The sequence below is a fragment of the Eumetopias jubatus genome, unplaced genomic scaffold (genome assembly GCF_037043125.1).
Source record: "Eumetopias jubatus isolate StellerSeaLion01/CBP00866 unplaced genomic scaffold, mEumJub1_p1.0 scaffold_1, whole genome shotgun sequence".
NCBI lineage: Eukaryota > Metazoa > Chordata > Mammalia > Carnivora > Otariidae > Eumetopias > Eumetopias jubatus.
In genome coordinates, this window is record NW_028274807.1 from 69955036 (window position 1) to 69975130 (window position 20095).

The 20095-nt window shown below is 34.9% G+C and overlaps 1 protein-coding gene across 3 annotated transcripts in view; it reads right to left on the reverse strand.

Moving 5' to 3' along the window:
• LRCH3 (leucine rich repeats and calponin homology domain containing 3) overlaps positions 1 to 20095 on the reverse strand; it is a 115074-nt gene that overhangs the window by 66375 nt on the left and 28604 nt on the right. For all 3 annotated transcript variants that reach the window (XM_028100919.2, XM_028100918.2, XM_028100920.2), the window contains exon 2: positions 145 to 289. In XM_028100919.2, the coding sequence (XP_027956720.1) occupies positions 145 to 289 (145 nt within the window). The remainder of the gene's footprint in view (positions 1 to 144; positions 290 to 20095) is intronic.

The window sequence follows — 20095 nt, forward strand, 5'->3', positions numbered from 1 at the left end:
CATATACTAAAATTCAGCCTAAGAACATGTACAGATACTGCAGATATGAACAGATAATGTAAATTTTAGTGAAAGGGAAGAGAGAACTGAAAATACCACATAAAACTAAAAATTAGAGAAAAAAAAAAGAAACAACATCCTTACCTAATATTTAAGAATGTCAGAGCCTGTAGGTTTAGAATTGCCTCTGGTATATACCGAATACAATTTTGATATAAGTTGAGATTCTCAAGAGAAACAAAATGACATGCTTCTATGGGAATTTCTGAGAGACGATTTCGTGACAGATCTGAAAGAAAAAATAAATTAAGTTTATGATCAATCCTTAGAACTTATTTTATTAAAATGTTAGGTAAATAAGCAGGTTTCATCATTGTCTGAATTCCCAAGAGTTCCCATCGTGAAGAATGGTCCAGAGTAAACATTCAAATATTTATTAATCAGTTGAAAAAACCATTTTAACATATACCTCTCCATCTTTTTGCTGGGAAATACTGATTCTTTCTGAGTCTTCACATATACTTAAAAAATAAAACCAGTATTTTTTGCAAGTAACACAAAATTTAAGGCATATCTCCCTACAATTACACCAAGGATCATACTAAGTATCAAATATCCTAGGAAACAAATGGATCCTAAAATCCACCTTCCCAAAAGCATAGACAACATTCTGAGGTTTTTAAAAGAGCAAAGCAAAACTAAAAAACAACAGAAAAAAAAACCCAACAACAACAAAAACCTGCCCCTTTCTTTCTTTTCTTTCTTTCTTTCTTTTTAAAGATTTTTTATTTATTCATTTGAGAGAAACAGAGAACAAGCAAGAGCATGAGCAGGTGAGAGGGTCAGAGGAAGAAGGAGAGGCAGACTCCCTGCTGAGCTGGGTGCTCGACACAGAGCTCGATCCCAGGACGCCAGGATCATGACCTGAGCCGAAGGCAGATGCTTAACCGACTAAAGCCACCTAGGTGCCCCATTATACTGCCCCTTTCTTTCCGGATAAAGATTATCAGGGTCATGTCAAAAGGAGTCAGGAACCATTTTTGCTCCCGCTGGCCAAAGATGAGACAATCTTAGCTTCAATAAAGATAATTGCAAAGGACTCATATGTATCACATATACTGAATTATACTAGTTTATAATGACATCTCCCCCTTCCCCCTCAAAAGATGATAGAGAACCAATTCATTATCTTGTAAACTGATAAAGTAAGGGGAAAACATTTAACTTGCCTTTCCTATATGAACTGTATCATTGAATAACCAAACAGATGAAAAGAAGCGTCTCTGTATGTGTTCTAGCTATAAATGAAAAATGATAGAATGTCACCATTTTGCAACCCTCAATGAATTAATGGATCTAGAATTGAGTATTAACAGCTATCTTTACAATAGACAATCAGAAACTGTAGGCCTCCCTCTGGAAGAACAGAACATCACTTATAGTCTTGCCAGAGGAACAGAACCTGTGTCTAATGAAGCTTTTGCAAACTTTCAGGAAATGCAGAAGATCAGGGAATGTGCTGAAATAGTCACTCCATCATTATCCATTTAGATCTAGTTAAATATACTGTGAGATTCATTTGCTTACCACTGTTTTCCCTCTTCTTATGCCCTATCTTAAAGTCTCTGTTGGTAATTATTTGGTGAGAATCATTTCCTGAGAACTTTTCCCCTAAGTGGAGGACCTGTATTACTGCATATCCACAAGTATCTTGTTTTCACCATAACATGTGGATAATACTTGGCTAGCTATAGGCACAGGTCCTTTCTTAGGAAGCTGTAGATGTCATTTTACTACCGTCTAGCTTCCAGTGTCAAATTGAGTAGTCTGGCACGTGATTTTTCCTTTGTAAACAGCATGATTTTTGTCTCCCCACCATCCTCAACACTCTGGCTTGAACTCAACAGGCTCTTTCAATCTTTCTCTAAACCAGAGAAATGCTTGCCTATTCTATCTTTAGTTGTTGTATCTCCTCCATTTGCTCTTTCTCCTTCCATATATATATGGATATATCTATCGATGGATGTATTATATATATAGCTCTCTCTCTCTCAAATAAAAAAATAAATAAATAAATATTCCCCCTCTCCCACTGCCCTATTTTGGTATACTCTTCTATTTAATGTTCCAGACCAGGAATTTGAGTCTCAACAATAATCACCCTTTCCACAAATTAATATATAAAATGCTCCCTGCTTTTTGTTTTCTTTTACACCATGATTAGAAGCATGTCTCTTTATTTCTCCTGAAAATCTAAGATAATTTATTTTGTTTTGCCTGTTAAATCTGTCATCTCTCTCTTTCCGTTTCTATTTCTGTTCTATTTCACTGAAATCACTTGTTGTAGATGCAATCCTTGTTCATCTGTCTCTGTCTGCTGGTGTTCCTTTAAATGAATAATTTTCCTTTGCCAATTCATGGCTTGCCTCATCCTCCAAGGTTGAGTCCCTTGAAAGGCAGTTAACACCAAAACAGCAGAAGCAATCTCTACAGTGCACTGGAAGTAAGCTTCCACTCAGGGGCACAGTTCTTCCCGAGAACTTAAAAATTTTGATAATTGCCCCATTAGGATTTTGCCTCTTGTTTTCATTTGGATCACAGTATACTTCCCAAACTCACATATTCCCTCTAGGCCCTCCAGCCTACAAGTCTCAGAATTGGTTTCACTCTGAAGTGGTACTTAGTACCACTTAGTAACTGAAGTTGGGAAACAGATCACCATCTTGCCAAAATGCCTTCCCATATTGTATTCATTAGGAAAAAGTTAAAGCCCTGGTTAACAGAGACCATCAAGTACTTAAGACTAAAAATTTCCTATAGAATCACACTATAAACAATTTCTTTCATACTAAATGCAACAAGAATTATTTTAATCAATTCCTATTTAAATTTTACCAATATAATTTTAAAAGTTGAAGAAATGAGGGGCGTCTGTCTGGCTCAGAGGAGCATGTGACTCTTGATCTCTGGGTCATGAATTTTAGCCCCACATTGGGTGTAGAGATTACGTAAATAAATACATAAACTTAAAAAAAAGTTGAAGAAATGAAAGAAATTAAATTCATTGCAAACTGCTCCTTATTTAAATGTAACCCTCCAAAATGAAAGCTCCAGGCAACAAATTAAATTTAGGCAGGGATTATGCTTAATCTCTTAAACAAACAGGATTTAAACTCAGTCTGTTAAGCATCTGCCTTTGGCTCAGGTCAGGTCCTGGGATCGAGCTCAGCGGTGGGGGGGGGGGAGGGGGTCTGCTGAGTCGGCTTCTACCCCCCTCCCACTCCCCACTCATGTGCTCTCTCTCACACAAATAAATTTTAAATTACTTAAAATCCAGAAAAATGAAACAAATAGCTTCCATCATTTTTTTTATGCCCATATTAAACAGGGGAAAAAAAATAACAGCAAGATACACACTAGGCTTAGATGCATTTCAATAAATGGGTACTCCTTAATTTTTTAATACTTAGCAAATTTAAGGTATAATCTATTTTCGAAACCAGTTTTGTTTAAGGGTTCTTATAAGTTCTTTCACTTAAGTTGTATTTTTATTTCAATCTGGGAAGACAAGTAGCTTCTTCCTTATGTTAACTGAGTAATTTTTTTACATGCTACAAATTCATAAAAGAGTCATTTAGGTCATTGATCATATTACAGAAGGTACTGCAAAGTACTAATGGTTTATAAAAAATATTTCTTGTCATACTCCCTCAAGGAAGAAATAATTTCGTAGTCAAAGAAATGTGATTTTAAAAAGCCTTTAGGGGCACCTGGGTGGCTCACTTGGTTAAGTGTCCAGCTCTTGGTTTCGGTTCAAGTCATGATCTCATGGGCTGTGAGATCCAGCCCAGGCTCAGTGGGGAGTCTGCTTGAAGAGTTTCCCCCTCTGCCCTAGCTCTACTTGTGTGTTTGCGCGCTCTCTCTCTCTCTAATAAATAAATAAATAAAAATTTAAAAAGCCTTTAAGAAATAACCTTCAGTTTAAAAAATTATGGGTATGTATTATTCTTAAAACTCTTTTTCTGGTTATAAAAGCAATGATGCTAACTTCGTATGTGCAGAAGACTACATAAAACATATATGCGCCTGGGTGGCTCAGCTGGTTAAGTGACTGCCTTCAGCTCAGGTCATGATCCTGGAGTCCAGGGATCGAGTCCCACACCGGGCTCCCTGCTCAGTGGGGAGTCTGCTTCTCCCTCTGACCCTCCCCCCTCTCATGCTCTCTCTCTCTTTCTCTCTCTCAATTAAATAAATAAAATCTTAAAAAAAAACATATATGCATTCAAATAAATAAAATATTGCCAGCACCCTAGAAGTCCAATGTAGCTCTTCCTGATCATACCCTCTTCCCTCCAAAAGAGAAACCAATCTACTGATTTTAGTGATAATCATTTCCTTGATAGTTTTAACACTTTATAATTTTTAGTATTAGCTACCCATTGTTGCTGTAACAAATTACCACAAATTCAGTGGCTTAAAACAACACAATTTCATTATTTTACATTTCTGGAGGTCAGAAGTCAGAAATAAGTCTCACTGGGTAAAATCAAGGTGTGTTGGCAGGGCTACATTCCTTCTGGAGATTTTAGGGGAGAATCAGTTCCCTTCTATTTTCATGTAAGTTGTATTCTGCAGTAGTTCCTTCATTTTCACTGTCTTCAGAGTTCTTTTTTTTTTTTTTTAAGATTTTATTTATTTGACAGAGAGAGAGCACAAGCAGGGGGAGTGGCAGGCAGAGGGACAGGGAGAAGCAGGCTCCCCGGAGAGCAGGGGGAGCCCGATGTGGGACTCAATCCCAGGACCCTGGGACCATGACCTGAGCCGAAGGCAGTCACTTAACCAACTGAGCCACCCAGGCGCCCTTCATAGTTCTCTTCTACATGAACATGCCACAATTTATTTGCTTATTCTACTACGGATGAACATTTCAATTACATATCAATCTAGATAAATATCTAGGAGTGAAAATGCCATGTAATAAGATATATGGATCTTCAACTTCACAAGAGAATGACAAACTGTTTTCCAAAGTGGTTGTACCAATTTACACATCTACCAGCAGTTCTTGTGGCTTCACATCCTTGCCAATACTTGTTATTGTGAGATGTCTTAATATGTTTATTATGTTTTAGAGATTTTCACACAGTAGCATTTCATTGTGATTTTAATTTTCATTTCCTTTATTATTAATGAGGTACTACAGCTTTTCATGTTTATTGGCCATAGATTTCCTTTCTTGTAAAGTCTTTTGGTTTGTTGGAGATCTTTACAAATTGTGAATATGAATCTGGTGTCAATTATATGTGTTGCAAATATCTTCCCCTACTCTCTGGTTTGAAGTTTCACAGTCTTTGTGGTATCTTTGGTGACAGTCTTTAATACAGTGAAATGTTTTATTAATCTTTTCCTTTATGGTTAGTGGTTTTTACAGTTTTAAAAAAAAACTTTCCCTATTTCAAGTTTATAAATATATATTCTTCTAAAAGTTTTATAGTTTGACCATCACATTTACTATAACATGAATTGATTTTTCTAGTATAATGTGAAGTAGGAGGCCAATTCCAATTTTTCCTACAGGGATACCCACTTATCCCAGTGACGGCTACTGAAAAGACCATCCTCCCTCCTATTATTTGTCAATAACACCTTTGTCATATATCAGGTGTCTATGTTTGTATGGGTCTATTTGAAGGCTCTCTAATACACTGCACTACTTGTCTATCCTTATGTCAGTATTACTCAATCTTAATTACTATAGCTTTATAATAATTCTTGACATCTAGCAGAGTGATGTGTTCCTAAACTGCTAAGGTATTCCTACCCTTGGTTCTTCAAGTGTTTCTTGGCTTTCCAGGTCCTCTGCATCTCCTTATAAACTTTAGAATGGGCTTGTTTAATTTCATGAAAACACTTGCTGGAGATTGTAGTGAATCAAACATCAATTTGAGAAGAAATAACACCTTTACAATATTGAATCTGTCAATCCATGAACATCTCCATTAATTAATAAAAGCCACCCTTAACTTATCTATTAATAAAATTTTGTAATTTTCCTCAAAAGGATTTTATACATTGTTTACTTGCTTTATCCCCAGTTATTATTTTATAAATGACATATATATATTTTCTAACCACTAGTTACTAACAGAAATAAAATTGATTTTTATATATTGATTTTGTATCTGGCATTCTTGATGAACATTTTTTTTCATTGACGTAATTTATCTGTAGAGTCTTTTGGATAGTTCTAGATCCATAATTACATGGTTATGTGAATATCGAAAGCTTGTGTTTTTTTTTTTTTTTCTGATCCTTATTTATTTATTTACTTACTTACTTACTTACTTATTGAATTCCCTTACAACGTTGGCTAGGATCTTCCATATAATGCTGAATGAAAGAGATAAAAGAAGGTATTTTGTCTTGTTCCTAATTTCAAAGGTTTTCTGTAGATATTCCTTATCAGATTAATGAAATTCCTTTCTTTTTTAAAGATTTATTTGTCAGAGAGAGAGAGAGAGAGTGCACAAGCAGAGGGAGTGGCAGGCAGAGGGAGAGGGAGAAGCAGGCTGAGTAGGGAACCGGATGTGGGACTCAATCCCAGGACCCTGAGATCATGACCTGAGTTGAAGGCAGCCATATTTAACTGAATGAACCACCCAGGTGTCTCTGAAATTCCATTCTAGTCCTAGTTTACTAAGAGTTTTTATCAGTAATAGATGTTGAATTTTCATCAATCTCTTTTTTTCATCTATTGAGATGAAATCATACTGAGATGATCATAGGATTTTTTAAAAATTTTATTTTATTATGTTATGTTAATCATCATACATCATTAGTTTTTGATGTAGTGTTCCCAAGATTCACTGTTTGCGTATAACACCCAGTGCTCCATTCAATATGTGCCCTCTTTGATTTTTATCTTTTCTTATATTAATATGGAATTAATTTTACTCCTTTATTCCACTGTTGTTTTATTCCATTAGTGTAGAATTGATTTTTATCTTATACTAATATGGAATTAATTTTACTCCTTTATTCCACTGTTCTTTTATTCCATTAGTGTAGAATTGATTTGTCTTTCTCATTAAAACTTTATGCTATTACTATGAAATCAAATTGACTTTCTAACATTAAGTCTTGCATTCTTGAGATAAATTCAATTTAGTCATGGTGTTTATCCTTTATATTAGCTGGACTCACTTCATTAATAGTTGGTTCAAGATTTTAGCATATATTATCATAAATACTCAATAATACTCTGGAGTATTTACTTTCTCATACTAACTTTGTCAAGATTTGATATCAAGGTTGTCTGGTCTCATAAAATTTAATTTGGGGATATTCCCTCTTTTTCTCCTGACTGAAAGAGTTTATATAAATTTTAAATTCTCTTTTTTTTTTGTAAGTAATCTCTACACCCAACATGGGGCTCAAACTCATGACCCTGAGATCAAGAGTCACATGCTCTCCCAACCGAGCAGGCCAAGCACCCCTCAATTTATTTCTTTTTAAAAAGCCTGTTAGAATTCATTGATGAAGCCATCTGGTCCTGGAATTTCCCTTAAAACAAAGATTTTTCACAACTGACTAAATGTTAATACTTACAAAATTATTTGTTTTATAAATCTTTTATTTTTTTTTAAGATTTTATTTATTTTAGAGAGAGAGAGAGCATGAGCAGGGGGAGGAGCAAAGAGAGAGAGACAAGGAAACTGTGCTGAGCACAGAGCCTGACTTAGGGCTCAATCCCAGGACCCTGAGATCATGACCTGAGCTGAAATCAAGAGTTGGACACCCAACTGACTGAGCCACCCAGACACCCCATATTTAGGTTTTATCAATTTTCCTGAATCAGTTTTAAGTTATTAGAGTCTAGGAGTTTGCTATTTTCATCAGAATTTTCAATTTCATTAGCAAAAAGCTGTTTATAATCTTTTTTTCTTTTCTTTTCTTAATGTTTATAGCATCTGAAGGGATGCCTTCTATTTTACTTCTGACTTTGAATTTTGTACCTTCTTTCTTGATCAATCTCATCAATGATTTGAAAATATCATTAGTGTTTTCAAAATATCAACTTTGGCTTTGTTATCCCTATTCACTGTATAATTTCTGTGTTGTCAATTTGTTTCTATTTTTATCATCTTTTTACTTGGAGGAGGGATTGCGTTATTCTTTTCCTAATTGAGTGAGATGGATGCTTAGCCTATTAATTTTTAGACCGTTCTTCTCAAATATACGTATTTAAAGCTATAAAATTCCCTTCAAGTGCTGCTTTAGCTGAATCTCATGAGAATATATATATTTTTTTAAATTTTTTTATTGTTATGTTAATCACCATGAGAATATATATTTTATAAGTATATTAGATTAGAAATATTTTCTAATTTCCATTATGATTTCTTGTCTCATTCTGTCAGAAATGTATTCTTTAATTTTTGAACATTTAAAGATACTCTAATTACCTTTTTGTTGATTTCTAACAACTTCATTATAGTAAAAGAATACTCTTTGTTATTTCAATCCTTTGATATTTTTCTGCATTTTCTTTATGGATCAGCATATGGTCCATTTTTATAAATATTCTGTGTGAGTCTGAAAAGAAAGTGTATTCTACATTGGAACAATGTTCTAGTTATGTCTACTACGTCCTGTCTGATTGCATTGTTCAAGGCTCATCTTCACTTTTTTTGGTCAGTTTTTTTGTATCAACTGCTGAAAGGGGTATATTATAGTCTTCTGTTACTCTTGCTACTGCTATTTTGTCTATTTCTCTCTGTAATTCTTTAGCCTCTTCTTTATATATTTTGGGATTTTGTTATTACATTACTACAAAATTTTTAATTATTAAATCTTTCTAGTAAATCAAATTTTTATAATTCTTAAGTTACCTCTTTTATTCCTAGTATTGTTCTTTGCTTTGAAATCTCTTCCTTTGGTTGGTTTGGTGGACTGATTTTAATGTGACTCCCATGATCCATCTTCATGCCCTTGTATAACACCCCCTCCAATTGAGTGTGGGTGGGACTTCATAACTAACCAATATACATTTAACCCTTGAACAATGTGGGAGAGTTAAGAGTGCCAACCCCCCACACAGTTAAAGACTGGGTATAACTTTTGACTCCCTCAAAACTTAACTCCTAATAGCCTACTGTTGATCAGAAGCCTTACCAATAGCAGAAACAGTCAATTAACATACATTTTGTATGTTATATGTATTATATACTGTATTCTTACAATAAAGCTAGAGAAAAGAAAATGTTAAGAAAATCATAAGGAAAATACATTTATAGTACCATACTATAAAAAAATCTTCATATAAGTGGAGCCATGCAGTTGAAACCCATTATTGTTAAAAATCAACTGTACTTCTATTGGTTAGATTTGCCTTTAACCAACAGAAGATTGCCAAGGAGATGCGATATCATGCTATGTCTGTCTGTCTCTCTGTTGCAGCTTTAAAGAAGCAAGCTACCATGAATTCTACCATTGAAAGGAAATAAATTCTGCCAACAACCTGGAAGCAGACCCTTCCCCAGTCAAGCCTCTAGATGAGAACTCAGCCCTGGTCAACACCTTGACTGAAGCCCTGCTGCAGACCTAGCTAAGCTGTGCCTGAACACCTAATCCAAAGAAACTATTAAGTTCTTTAAGCTGCTAAGTTTGTGGTGGTTTGTTATACAGCACAGGAAACTAATACAGTTAATATAGCTATAGAATATCCTTCTCTATTCTTTAATTTCACAACTTCTGGATCATTACATTTTGAATGTGTTTTTTATAAACAGCACATAGATTTTGCTTTCTTTTTATTGCTTGACAATCTTCATCTTTTAACCAAAACACTCTATATTTAACATAATTATCCAATGTATTTGGATTTTTAAAAGGGTCATGTTATTTCTGAGAGATGTAGCCCTTTTATTATCTATGCTCTTTTCTTCTTTACTACTGGAATCTCAATTATGTTCAAAATAGTGAAGTGCTCAGCTAGACCACACACTGATAGTTTAATTTTTTTCTCAAGTTCAAACTAGCGAAATACGGTTACAGAATTTAACTACATTTGACTTAGTGACTAACTAGTGTAGGAAATTCTCGTTTACAGGCAGTGTCCTGAGTCCTGTATATAAACCTAATGCTTAAAATTACCTCAAGTTTTCTGTAGAGGGAAAAAAGACTTCTTAGCTTTGAGAACTATTTTTACACACTAATGCCAAAGAAATGCCATATATTTGCAAATATATCACTTTTCCAGTATTTTCTGTCTCATGATGGAAATGTTTTTGTCTATCCAGTTACTTAAGAAAGAATTCTGGAATCATCCTTTCTCATTTGTCCAATCTAATCCTATCAACAAATACTCTCAGTTTACTGGTCCAAATGTATCTTGAACCCATTCATTTCTCTTTATCTCCTTTGTCACTGCCTAATCTAAGAATCAAATAAAACAATGCATGCAAAATTACTTCATAAACTATAAAACGCAAAGAGGCACACATAAAGCCAGCTTCCTACGGCTGAGAGCAACACAACAAAAACAAATAACAAACTCCCTAAATTATATGGAATTGTACTAGATAATAAAATATAGCAGAGTACAACACAATAATTTATGATCTTTGGTCACCAAAAAGAAGCAATATAGCATTCAGTATACTATACTTCTAAAAGGCAAAAATGCAGAAAACATTTACTTAATGATTTACATTAAAATGTTTAAAACAACTTCCTTATCTTTCAGTGAGGTTAAAGAAGCACAAAGCTTAGTGTATCTTTGTGTTACTAGAGTTAAGCTTTTGATTTCACACATACTCATAAGACTAGTTATTGTCACACAAACCTCCTAAATTTCCATCTCTGTATCTGTGTAGTCAATCCTAGGTTGTTTTCTGAACTGCAAACTCAACTGAGGTTTGCCAAGTACTGTGAAAAGCCACAAACTGTATAATAAACAACTTTGCAATTAAGCTATTAAGTTACTTCTATGTATCATATCCTGAATATGGCCTTGGTCTTTCACCAGCCGTTATCTTTTCTTCTAAGTGAACCAACAACTATACCACTCTTTGGCACAGCCCTTGGATGTATTATTCAGTTGAGCAAAGCATAAAAAGCCTATTTTGGCCTGATAAAAATATGAGAAAATTTCTGGTTAAGGGATAAATCATGAAAGTCTCAATTAACTAAAATAACTAAATAAATGTTTCAATAAAAAATATCCTAGGGCATTTCATTTGCAATAAAATGCCTAATTATTTTCCATTTACAAAAATCTTACCCTCAATGTCAGATTCACCTCAGAGATACTGTTAAGTTTTAAAATAGTATGTTAAAGAATAAAGTCTAAAAAATTGTCAAAAAGCATCCTTAATATTAATGGAGGGGATGTATAAAAATCTAGATTCATACAGCAAATATTTAATGAGTCTCTTATGTTATAAAGGTAGGGACTATGCTTTGTTCGATTCTGTACACTTGACAATTAGTAGTGCCATCGTACATAGTAGGGTGCTCAATTAAATATTCATTCAAAAAATGAGCAAATAAACGGGTAAAACAAAAACTGTCAACTCAGAAGTGAGTAAAAGTCCTGTCCTCCCTTATCTATAGAGAGCTTCAGCTACAGTAAGACTGTAACATAATTAACACAGTGAAAAAATACCAAATCACAATTTTATCTTTATGATTATTTTTGCTGTTTTAAAAAGTATTACATAACCTGGATTGAAAATAATTTATTTCTAAACAAGTACTTACATAAAATGAATCAAATTCAACTATTCAGGGAAAAACTATTATGTGTATCAAACTATAGATAAATATTTTAGATTTATTTATTTATTTGAAAGAGAGAGAGCAGGGGGAGGGGCAAAGGGAGAGGGAGAGAAATCCTCAAGCAGACTCCCAGCTGACTGTGGAGCCCACTGTGGGGCTCAATCCCAGGACCCTGAGATCATGACCTGAGCCAAAAATCAAGAGTCCGATACCCAGGGGCCCCAAATATTTCATAATTTAAAAAAAAGCTGAAATAGGTTACAACTGTAAAAGAGTGCTTTAGGTATGTAAAATAATAACACTGGACCTTTGTTCCGTTTTGAAATACAAAGTGTTTCTAATTTATGATATTCCCCTTCTTCCTATTTATAAAAATTACATGCACACTGATTTATAGTCCTATTTGCTACATGGACTTGGATTTTCATTTTATTCAAAGGCTTATAATCCATTATAACCCAGATTTGATTATGAGAACTCCTGTATCTTTTTGGTATGCCATCTTCATTTTTTTGAGAATTTCTTCATATTCTAGCACAACAACATGTTCCAGGTTTATCTTGCAACCTTCCATGTCCCAGTTCTGGAATTAGCTATTTCTCTCTCACCCTTGTGTAACAGAAACTTCTGTGGCAAGTTAGATTTGGAGGATGGGTGTAGGAGACAGAAGAGAAAGCCGCCAACCCCTAGGAAAGTTTCAGAATAAATGATTGTTGGGTTTTTTTGGTAAACCACCAAGCTCTATGATGGTCTGTTACACAGCCATAACCAAGCAAAACAGAAATTGGTACCTGGAACTGAAGTGCTGCTCTAACAAAAACTTAAAACATCTGGCATTGGCTTAAAAGAAGGCATCAGGTAGTGGCCCTAAGGGGCCTCGCAGAGATTGTTAGTGATGCCTAGAAGGCAGTGAAAAAAATGCTACTGAAGGCTGGAGAAAAGGGCACAATTAAAGAAACCAGAACCTGCCATAATTTGATGGGCAGAGAGGGTATACCTAATGGGTTTAAATCACCATAAATACATGTGGCTATCTGTAGTGAAACATGTTAGAGTTAAGAAATATATGATAACAAGGGGCGCCTGGGTGGCTCAGTCGGTTAAGTGTCTGCCTTTGGCTCAGGGCATGACCCCAGGGTTCTGGGATCGTGTCCCACATCAGGCTCTCTGCCCAGCAGGGAGCCTGCTTCTCCCTCTCCCTCTGCCTGCCACTTCCCCTGCTTGTGCTCTCTCTCTGTGTCAAATAAATAAATAAAATCTTAAAAAAAAAAGAAATATATGATAACAAAGGTAAGTATTATTAAATCTTAATGAGAAAGGGTGTACATATATTCACAACACACACATATATATTCCTGTAATTTTCTAATTTCCCTCCCTTATTTTTAGATATCATTCAAATATATTACACATTTTTCCTTTTCAAATAATGTAGAGAAAGCAAAAAACATCAACCAACTTCAAAGATCCTTTTTGCTCACATAGGAAAGAACAAGAATTTCTGCCTAGAATGGATTCCAGTTTCACATTATATTAGAAAACAAACTCAATTCTTTAGTCTATAAAGACCATCCTTAACTGTGACTGAATTTTTATAATACAGTTGACCCTTGAACAACATGGGTTTGAACTGCGCGGGTTCACTTATGTGGAGATTTTTTTTTAATACAGTGCTGTAAATGTATTTTCTCTTATAATTTTAACATTTTCTCTAGATTTATTGTACGAATACAGTATATAATACACATAACACTAAAATATGTGTTATGGACTTTATGTTATCAGTAAGGCTTTCCATCAACCGTAGAGGATTAGTAGTTAAATCTTGGGGGGTCAAAAGTTAGACATGGATTTTCAACTGTGTTGCGGGTCAGTTCCCCTAACCCTCATGTTGTTCAAGGACCAACTGTATTTGCTTTCATCTTGAAATATTGTTTATCACATGCTTTGCCAATAAGTTTTCAAAACCATACCCAGAAACAATAAAATTCAGAGAAACACTATTATCTTAAATGAGACATAAATAAAATCTTTAAATGGGACATATAATATAGTCACATTTTAGTCCTAGTTCTACCATTTATTACCATCTTAATCTCTAGAACATCGCAGACTCTCTTACTCTAACACTTTCAGTGAGATGCTTTCAATTATTTTACCTTTTTTTGCAGGTAAGAAGCATGCTAAGAGGTACTTTTCCCCAAGTCTGTCTTTTCCATTATCGGTTTAAGAACTTTATAATTATATGACTTGGAAGTGTTTGAGTCCTACTTTCTGGGGACAAACTTGAGCCCAAAGACCTACAGCAGTATGGTTCCTTAAACCTGAAAAAAGTTTTTTATGAAACATTTATTTTCCTCCCAGCTAATTTATAACTTTCCATTTCTGTGAAATGAGAAAGCTTGAGATTGTGAAAGTCACAAGATCCAGAAAAAAGAACATAATTATTTTACTAACATAATATTTATTGCTCACTTCTGATAAGGTAACAAAAAAAGAAAAATCCTAATTCTTTATTACACAAAAACTTGTTAATAATAACTTAAATCTCTTAAAAGAAAACAATTATAAACATCTAAGTGGTTTTTCAAATGCCTTGTTCAACAAATTCTCTGCTCTTAGGAATCTGCTCAGTTTCGCCCCTTCTTTCAAACTGTTACAATTGCCATTCTCCACAGAGGACACTTCCTAGAGCAGCCCAAAGCCAGACACAACCTTTTTTCTCAGATCAGTGTCTGACTTCTATACTAAGCCACCTGGGATCACTTCCTTTGACCCACCAGATCTAATTCACTCTCTCTTCTGCCCCTCTGTTCTTCTCCCTATTCTCATGTAAGCTATCAGAAGAAATCATGTGGTGGCATATCTGGTCAAAGGAGCCACCTATCTGAATTACAACCACAGTAAGCTAATTCAGTTGAATCAATTAATACAAATATCTTGAATTTAAACTTAAGTTTTTCATATCAAGACAGATCAGCTTGAACTTAATCAGTTCTATAAAGAATTTTTTCAAGTGTTTCTAGTTCTTATGCATGAACAGGTTACCTAAAGCACACAGGGAAAACAAGGAGTGCCTGGGTGGCTCAGTCGGTTAAGTGTCTGCCTTCCACTCAGGTCATGATCCGGGGACCCTGGGGTTGAGCCCCGTGTGGGGCTCCCTGCTCAGTGGGAAGCCTGCTTCTCCCTCTTTCTCTGTCTCTCTCCTCCACTCGTGTTCTCTCTCTCTCTCAAATAAATAAAATCTTTAAAAAAAATAGATGCTTTGGCCATTGTGTACTGCTTATTAGCACACACACATACAATAAGACATTTTTTAGGGTGTTTGCTTATTAGTTCACAATGTTCTTAATTCCTCTCATTCACAGGGGCTGGCTCTCCCTCCCTCCTGGGTTTTCAGAGTCATACAGACCAGTGATTCTCAACCCTAAGGACCCTCTCAAAGGAAGTATCACTGAACTTCAGGCTCTCATCAGTCTCTACACCCTGGTAACTCCCATCCCTCCTTCAAGAGCCATCTCAAACATAATTTCATTAAACTTCCCTTGACTTGTCTAGGCACAAAGGATTCCATCACTGTTTCTATTACCCCACCATAGTAATTATCACATGGTATTGTTAATTCTTCATTAGATTTTAAGTTCTTTGAAACCAAAAGCTTTGTGTCTTTCGCATCTAACACAATACCTGACTTATTAAAAGGTCAATTTTAATTGCTAGAAAAAAGTTAACTCAGTATGCTAACATTGGATATTTCATGCTGAACAAATCTCTACTTAGCTATTTTGTTTTTTATTAAAAACTGATAATTAATCATTTCTAAATAAAAAAATATTTGGTAGGTACTTAATTTTTAAAATGTGGGCTCTATGAAGGGATTCGTAGGAAAGGATCCTTAGTACAGGAAATGTAGGAGACATACCTACAGACTAGGTCAGATTACAACCACATCACCACCAACCCTCTGCAAAATGATTTAAAAATAAAATGGGTTATCTGATAAGAGATTAATATTCAAGATATATTATAAGAAAATCCTATAACTCAACAGTAACAACAACCCAATTAAAAAATTAGGCAAAGGACCTGAACAGAAGATACACAAACGACCAATAAGCACATGAAAAGACAGTCAACATCACTAATCATTAAAGAAATGCAAATCAAAACCAAAATGAGATTCCACTTCACATCAATTAGGATGGCTATTTTTTTTTTTTTTAAAGCCAGAAAATAACAAGTATTGATGAGGATGGGGTTAACTGGAACACTTGTTCTTGCTAGTAAGAATGTAAAATGGTACAGCTCCTGTAAACAGTATGGTGATTCTTCAAAAAATTCAACATAAAATTACCTAGCAATTACATTTCTGAGTATATACCCCAAAGAACTGAAAGCAGGTATTTGCACACCAATATTTTTATCAGCTTTATTCAGAATAGATAAAAGGTAGAAACCACCTAAATGTCCATTAAAGATGAATGAATAGGGGCGCCTGGGTGGCTCATTTGGTTAAGCGTCTGCCTTCGGCTCAGGTCATGATCCCAGGGTCCTGGGATCGAGCCCCGCATTGGGCTCCCTGCTCCACGGGAAGCCTGCTTCTCCCTCTCCCACTCCCACTGCTTGTGTTCCCTCTCTTGCTGTCTCCCTCTCTCTGTCAAATAAATAAATAAAATCTTTAAAAAAAAAAAGATGAATGAATAATCAAAATGTAGTAAAATGCATACAATAGAATACTCAGCATTAAAGAGGACTGAAATTCTGATACATGCTACAACATAAATGAACCTTGAAAATATGTGCTAAATGAAACAGGCTAGACACAAAAGGCCAAATAGTGTATGATTTCACTTATATGAGGTCCCCAGAATAGACAAATTCATAGAGACAGAAAAGTAGGGTGTTTACCAGGGGCTGGGAGGAGGAGGTAAGTAACTGTTTAATAGATACAGTTTCAGTTTGGGAAGATGAAAAAGTTCTAGAGGTAGCTATAGTGGTGATGATTGTAAAACAATGTGAATGTACTTAACTGTACTTTTTAAAAAATATTTAAGATGGTAATAAATTTTATATTACATATATCTTACCACACTAAAAACAAATTGAATGTGTAGTACTCAAAGTAACAAAATCAATGTAATCGGCCTCTATTTAATAAATCTCTTTATAAAATTATGAATTTTTCTGATAATCATATCTTATACCTCAGCAATAAACTAAATACAGAAATGACAGAAACAAAAATTCCAAATATCCCTGAACATCAAATCTCAAGTTAGTCTCACAACTGTATAACAAGGAATGTCAGTTGTTTATTAACTTCTTTCCTTCTTAATTCTACTTCTCTTTCCCAGAGAGAAAAATGTCCAATATCTCAATGTATTCAGTTATGTAATTATGACAGAATTTATTTCTTTAAATCTCTAGAGCCAAGCCAGGAAAACCTAGGTTCATTCTAGTCCAAACACAAATTAATGTTTTCAACAGTATGGTATTTATTAAAAAATGTTAGCAGTCAAAAGTCCTATGTTCTTCTAATAATTCCTTCAGGCCATCCCACGCAATGACATCATCCTTACCAGATAAAGCCCATTATGCAATACCCACATATACAGTACTATCACTTTCTATGAGAACACTCACTGTTATGAATGTTAAAAGGGACCGAGATTATGACAGATACTCTCTGTAAAGAGATTTTTAACACTGAACAATGTATATTTTAACAGGATATAATAATAATATCCTTTAACATATAAAGAAATAGTAAATACAAACTATAAAATATTCTAAAATACACATTCAAGAGGAAATAAAAAGTTCAAGTCCCTAAAGAATTATGTAAATTTATTAATTTTAAATATGATTTGATAACTATTTAACAAACCACAATGATACCGTTCATGGTGCTTCCCACAGGCTAACAAATACCAAGGAGAAAGGCCATACACAGCTGCCCATTAATTGAAGGTACTGGGATACCTGATAAAAGTTTGTTACACTTTTGAAGCTTCTCTTTAAATCTGCCACATTAAAGGGGCGCCTGGGTGGCTCATTCGTTAAGCGTCTGCCTTCGGCTCAGGTCATGATCCCAGGGTCCTGGGATCGAGCCCCGCGTCGGGCTCCCCGCTCTGCGGGAGGCATGCTTCTCCCTCTCCCATTCCCCCTGCTTGTGTTCCCTCTCTCGCTGTGTCTCTCTCTGTCAAATAAAAAAAATCTTAAAAAATAAAAATAAAAAATAAATAAATAAATCTGCCACATTAAAAAACACCCTATACTTAGGTATTTCTTTTATGTTCTCCTTCCTTCTTTCTTTTTTTTAAATATTTTATTTATTTATTTGACAGAGAGAGAAGCATTCCCATGAAAATTTTGTTGAGAGAGAATGCAATAAAAATAATTTTATTTTAGTTATTAGTAAAATTATGTAACCCAGGGAGGTCAGAAATGAGAATATTTTCTAATGTTTTTCATTCTAAAGTCACAATATTTGTACATAATTCATGGGTTTTCTTTTTTAAATTGTTTTTAATTTTAATTTTTTATCAAAGGTAGTAAATTTACACAATTTTAAATGCCAAGTAGATTTCTGCTTCCAGGAAGACAGAACAGATACATTTTTCCCTATTTTTCCTGCTAAGTGCAAGTAAAAACCCTGGCTATTTTATCTAACACAAATATAAGACTCTAAAGGGTTAAAAGAAGACAATTAGGGACTTCAGGACAACAGAGTGATCAGTTCCCTGGGTTTTCTTTTTGCCTCATTTACCCTAGACTTGGAGTTGATGTCTCCAAGTAGGCAACCCAGAAACACCCATGGGCAGAGACCCAAAAAACAAGAAGAAAAAAAAAGGTCCTAACAAAAGCCTGCTCTCTCTAGCCAAAGGACCATGAAAGGGGCAAATCAAACAATTACTGCCCTACTCCAGCCAAATACCTCAGAAAAAATTGTGGCCTCACCCCCACCCATGCTGAAAAAGGCTGAGTAGAGAGCCTAAACTCTGATTTTCCACCCTTGCAGGCCTAGGTAACTCAGCATTTCTGTGGCTCCTCCCGTCTCCACTGGTGTGGTCAAAGGCCAGGTAGGGAGCTGGGACTTTCATGCCTGCCAGAAGGTCATGCCCTCCTCCCCCCACCATGTAGAGTCAGTGGAGACCACATGGGGAACCTGGACTTCCAACTCTACCCAGCAGTAATGAGGCACCCTCCACCTTCCCCTGGTGTGATGTCAAAGGACTTTGTCCACTGTCCAGTAGTTGGAGAGGCAGAAAGAAAAGATAAATGGCCTCTTCTAAGATTACTATTCCTTTTCAGAAAGGAAGGGCCATGAAGAAATCTCAATTCCTTAGAGGAAAAAAAGAATGGGAAACGTATAGGGTATGTAGCAAAAATGTCAAGGGCTGAAAATTTTTCAAAATCCGATGCTAATTTTAAGTATTCTGCATTAGAGTTTAAAAATTCAGACTCCATGACTATGGTGTCATTCCTGAGATAAAAGGGGGGAAAAATGAAAGAGGTACATTCCAAGAGAAAGTGCCACTGAGCCTATTTGACTTTTGAGTGAAGCAAATACTTTAACAAGATCCAGTCCCTGTAATTCATAACCCCAAAAAGTCAAAAACAACTTGAACTAGAAGGACCCAGGAATTCAATGATGGAAATGCTGATAATCAAGTTTTGAAGCAGAGTGTCAGAAACAGGGAATTAGAGAAAATCCATTAATGTATTACTTTACTTATAACATTGGAATTCATACTGAATGATGATGACCACTTGATATGACAAGTTCAGGGAATATCTATTTTTCTATGAAAGCTATGAATTTATCATAATTTATTTTCCTTGTTTTAATTTCATGTAGCAGTATTTACAGGGATACCAAACTGTGCCTCATTATGTGGCAGGTCTTAGTTTTAACCAGTTGGAAAATAAAAGGTTTATCTTATGATCAAAACAGTCATATTTTTAAATGATACAATGACATAGTTTTATGTTTAACAGCACCTCAGAAGTTAGAACTTTATGACTGCTTTGAACAAATGTATTACAATCTCATCACAACAAATTAATGGCAGCAAGTCTGGGCTACTTCACTGTGGCTTTTGCTAGGATTAGAAAATCTGGTCATGATACTATAAAAACTTTCTTTGCAATGAGGTTCAATTTGTTGCTAACAGGTATTTGTTGAAATTAAGATCATCAGGTTAAATGAACCTACTGTCAAATGTTTTTAACAGAGTAAGGTATCACCAGAAAAATAGAGGCAACCTGTCTTCCCATTTTAAAATTTCTGTGACTATTATTAGTACATGAC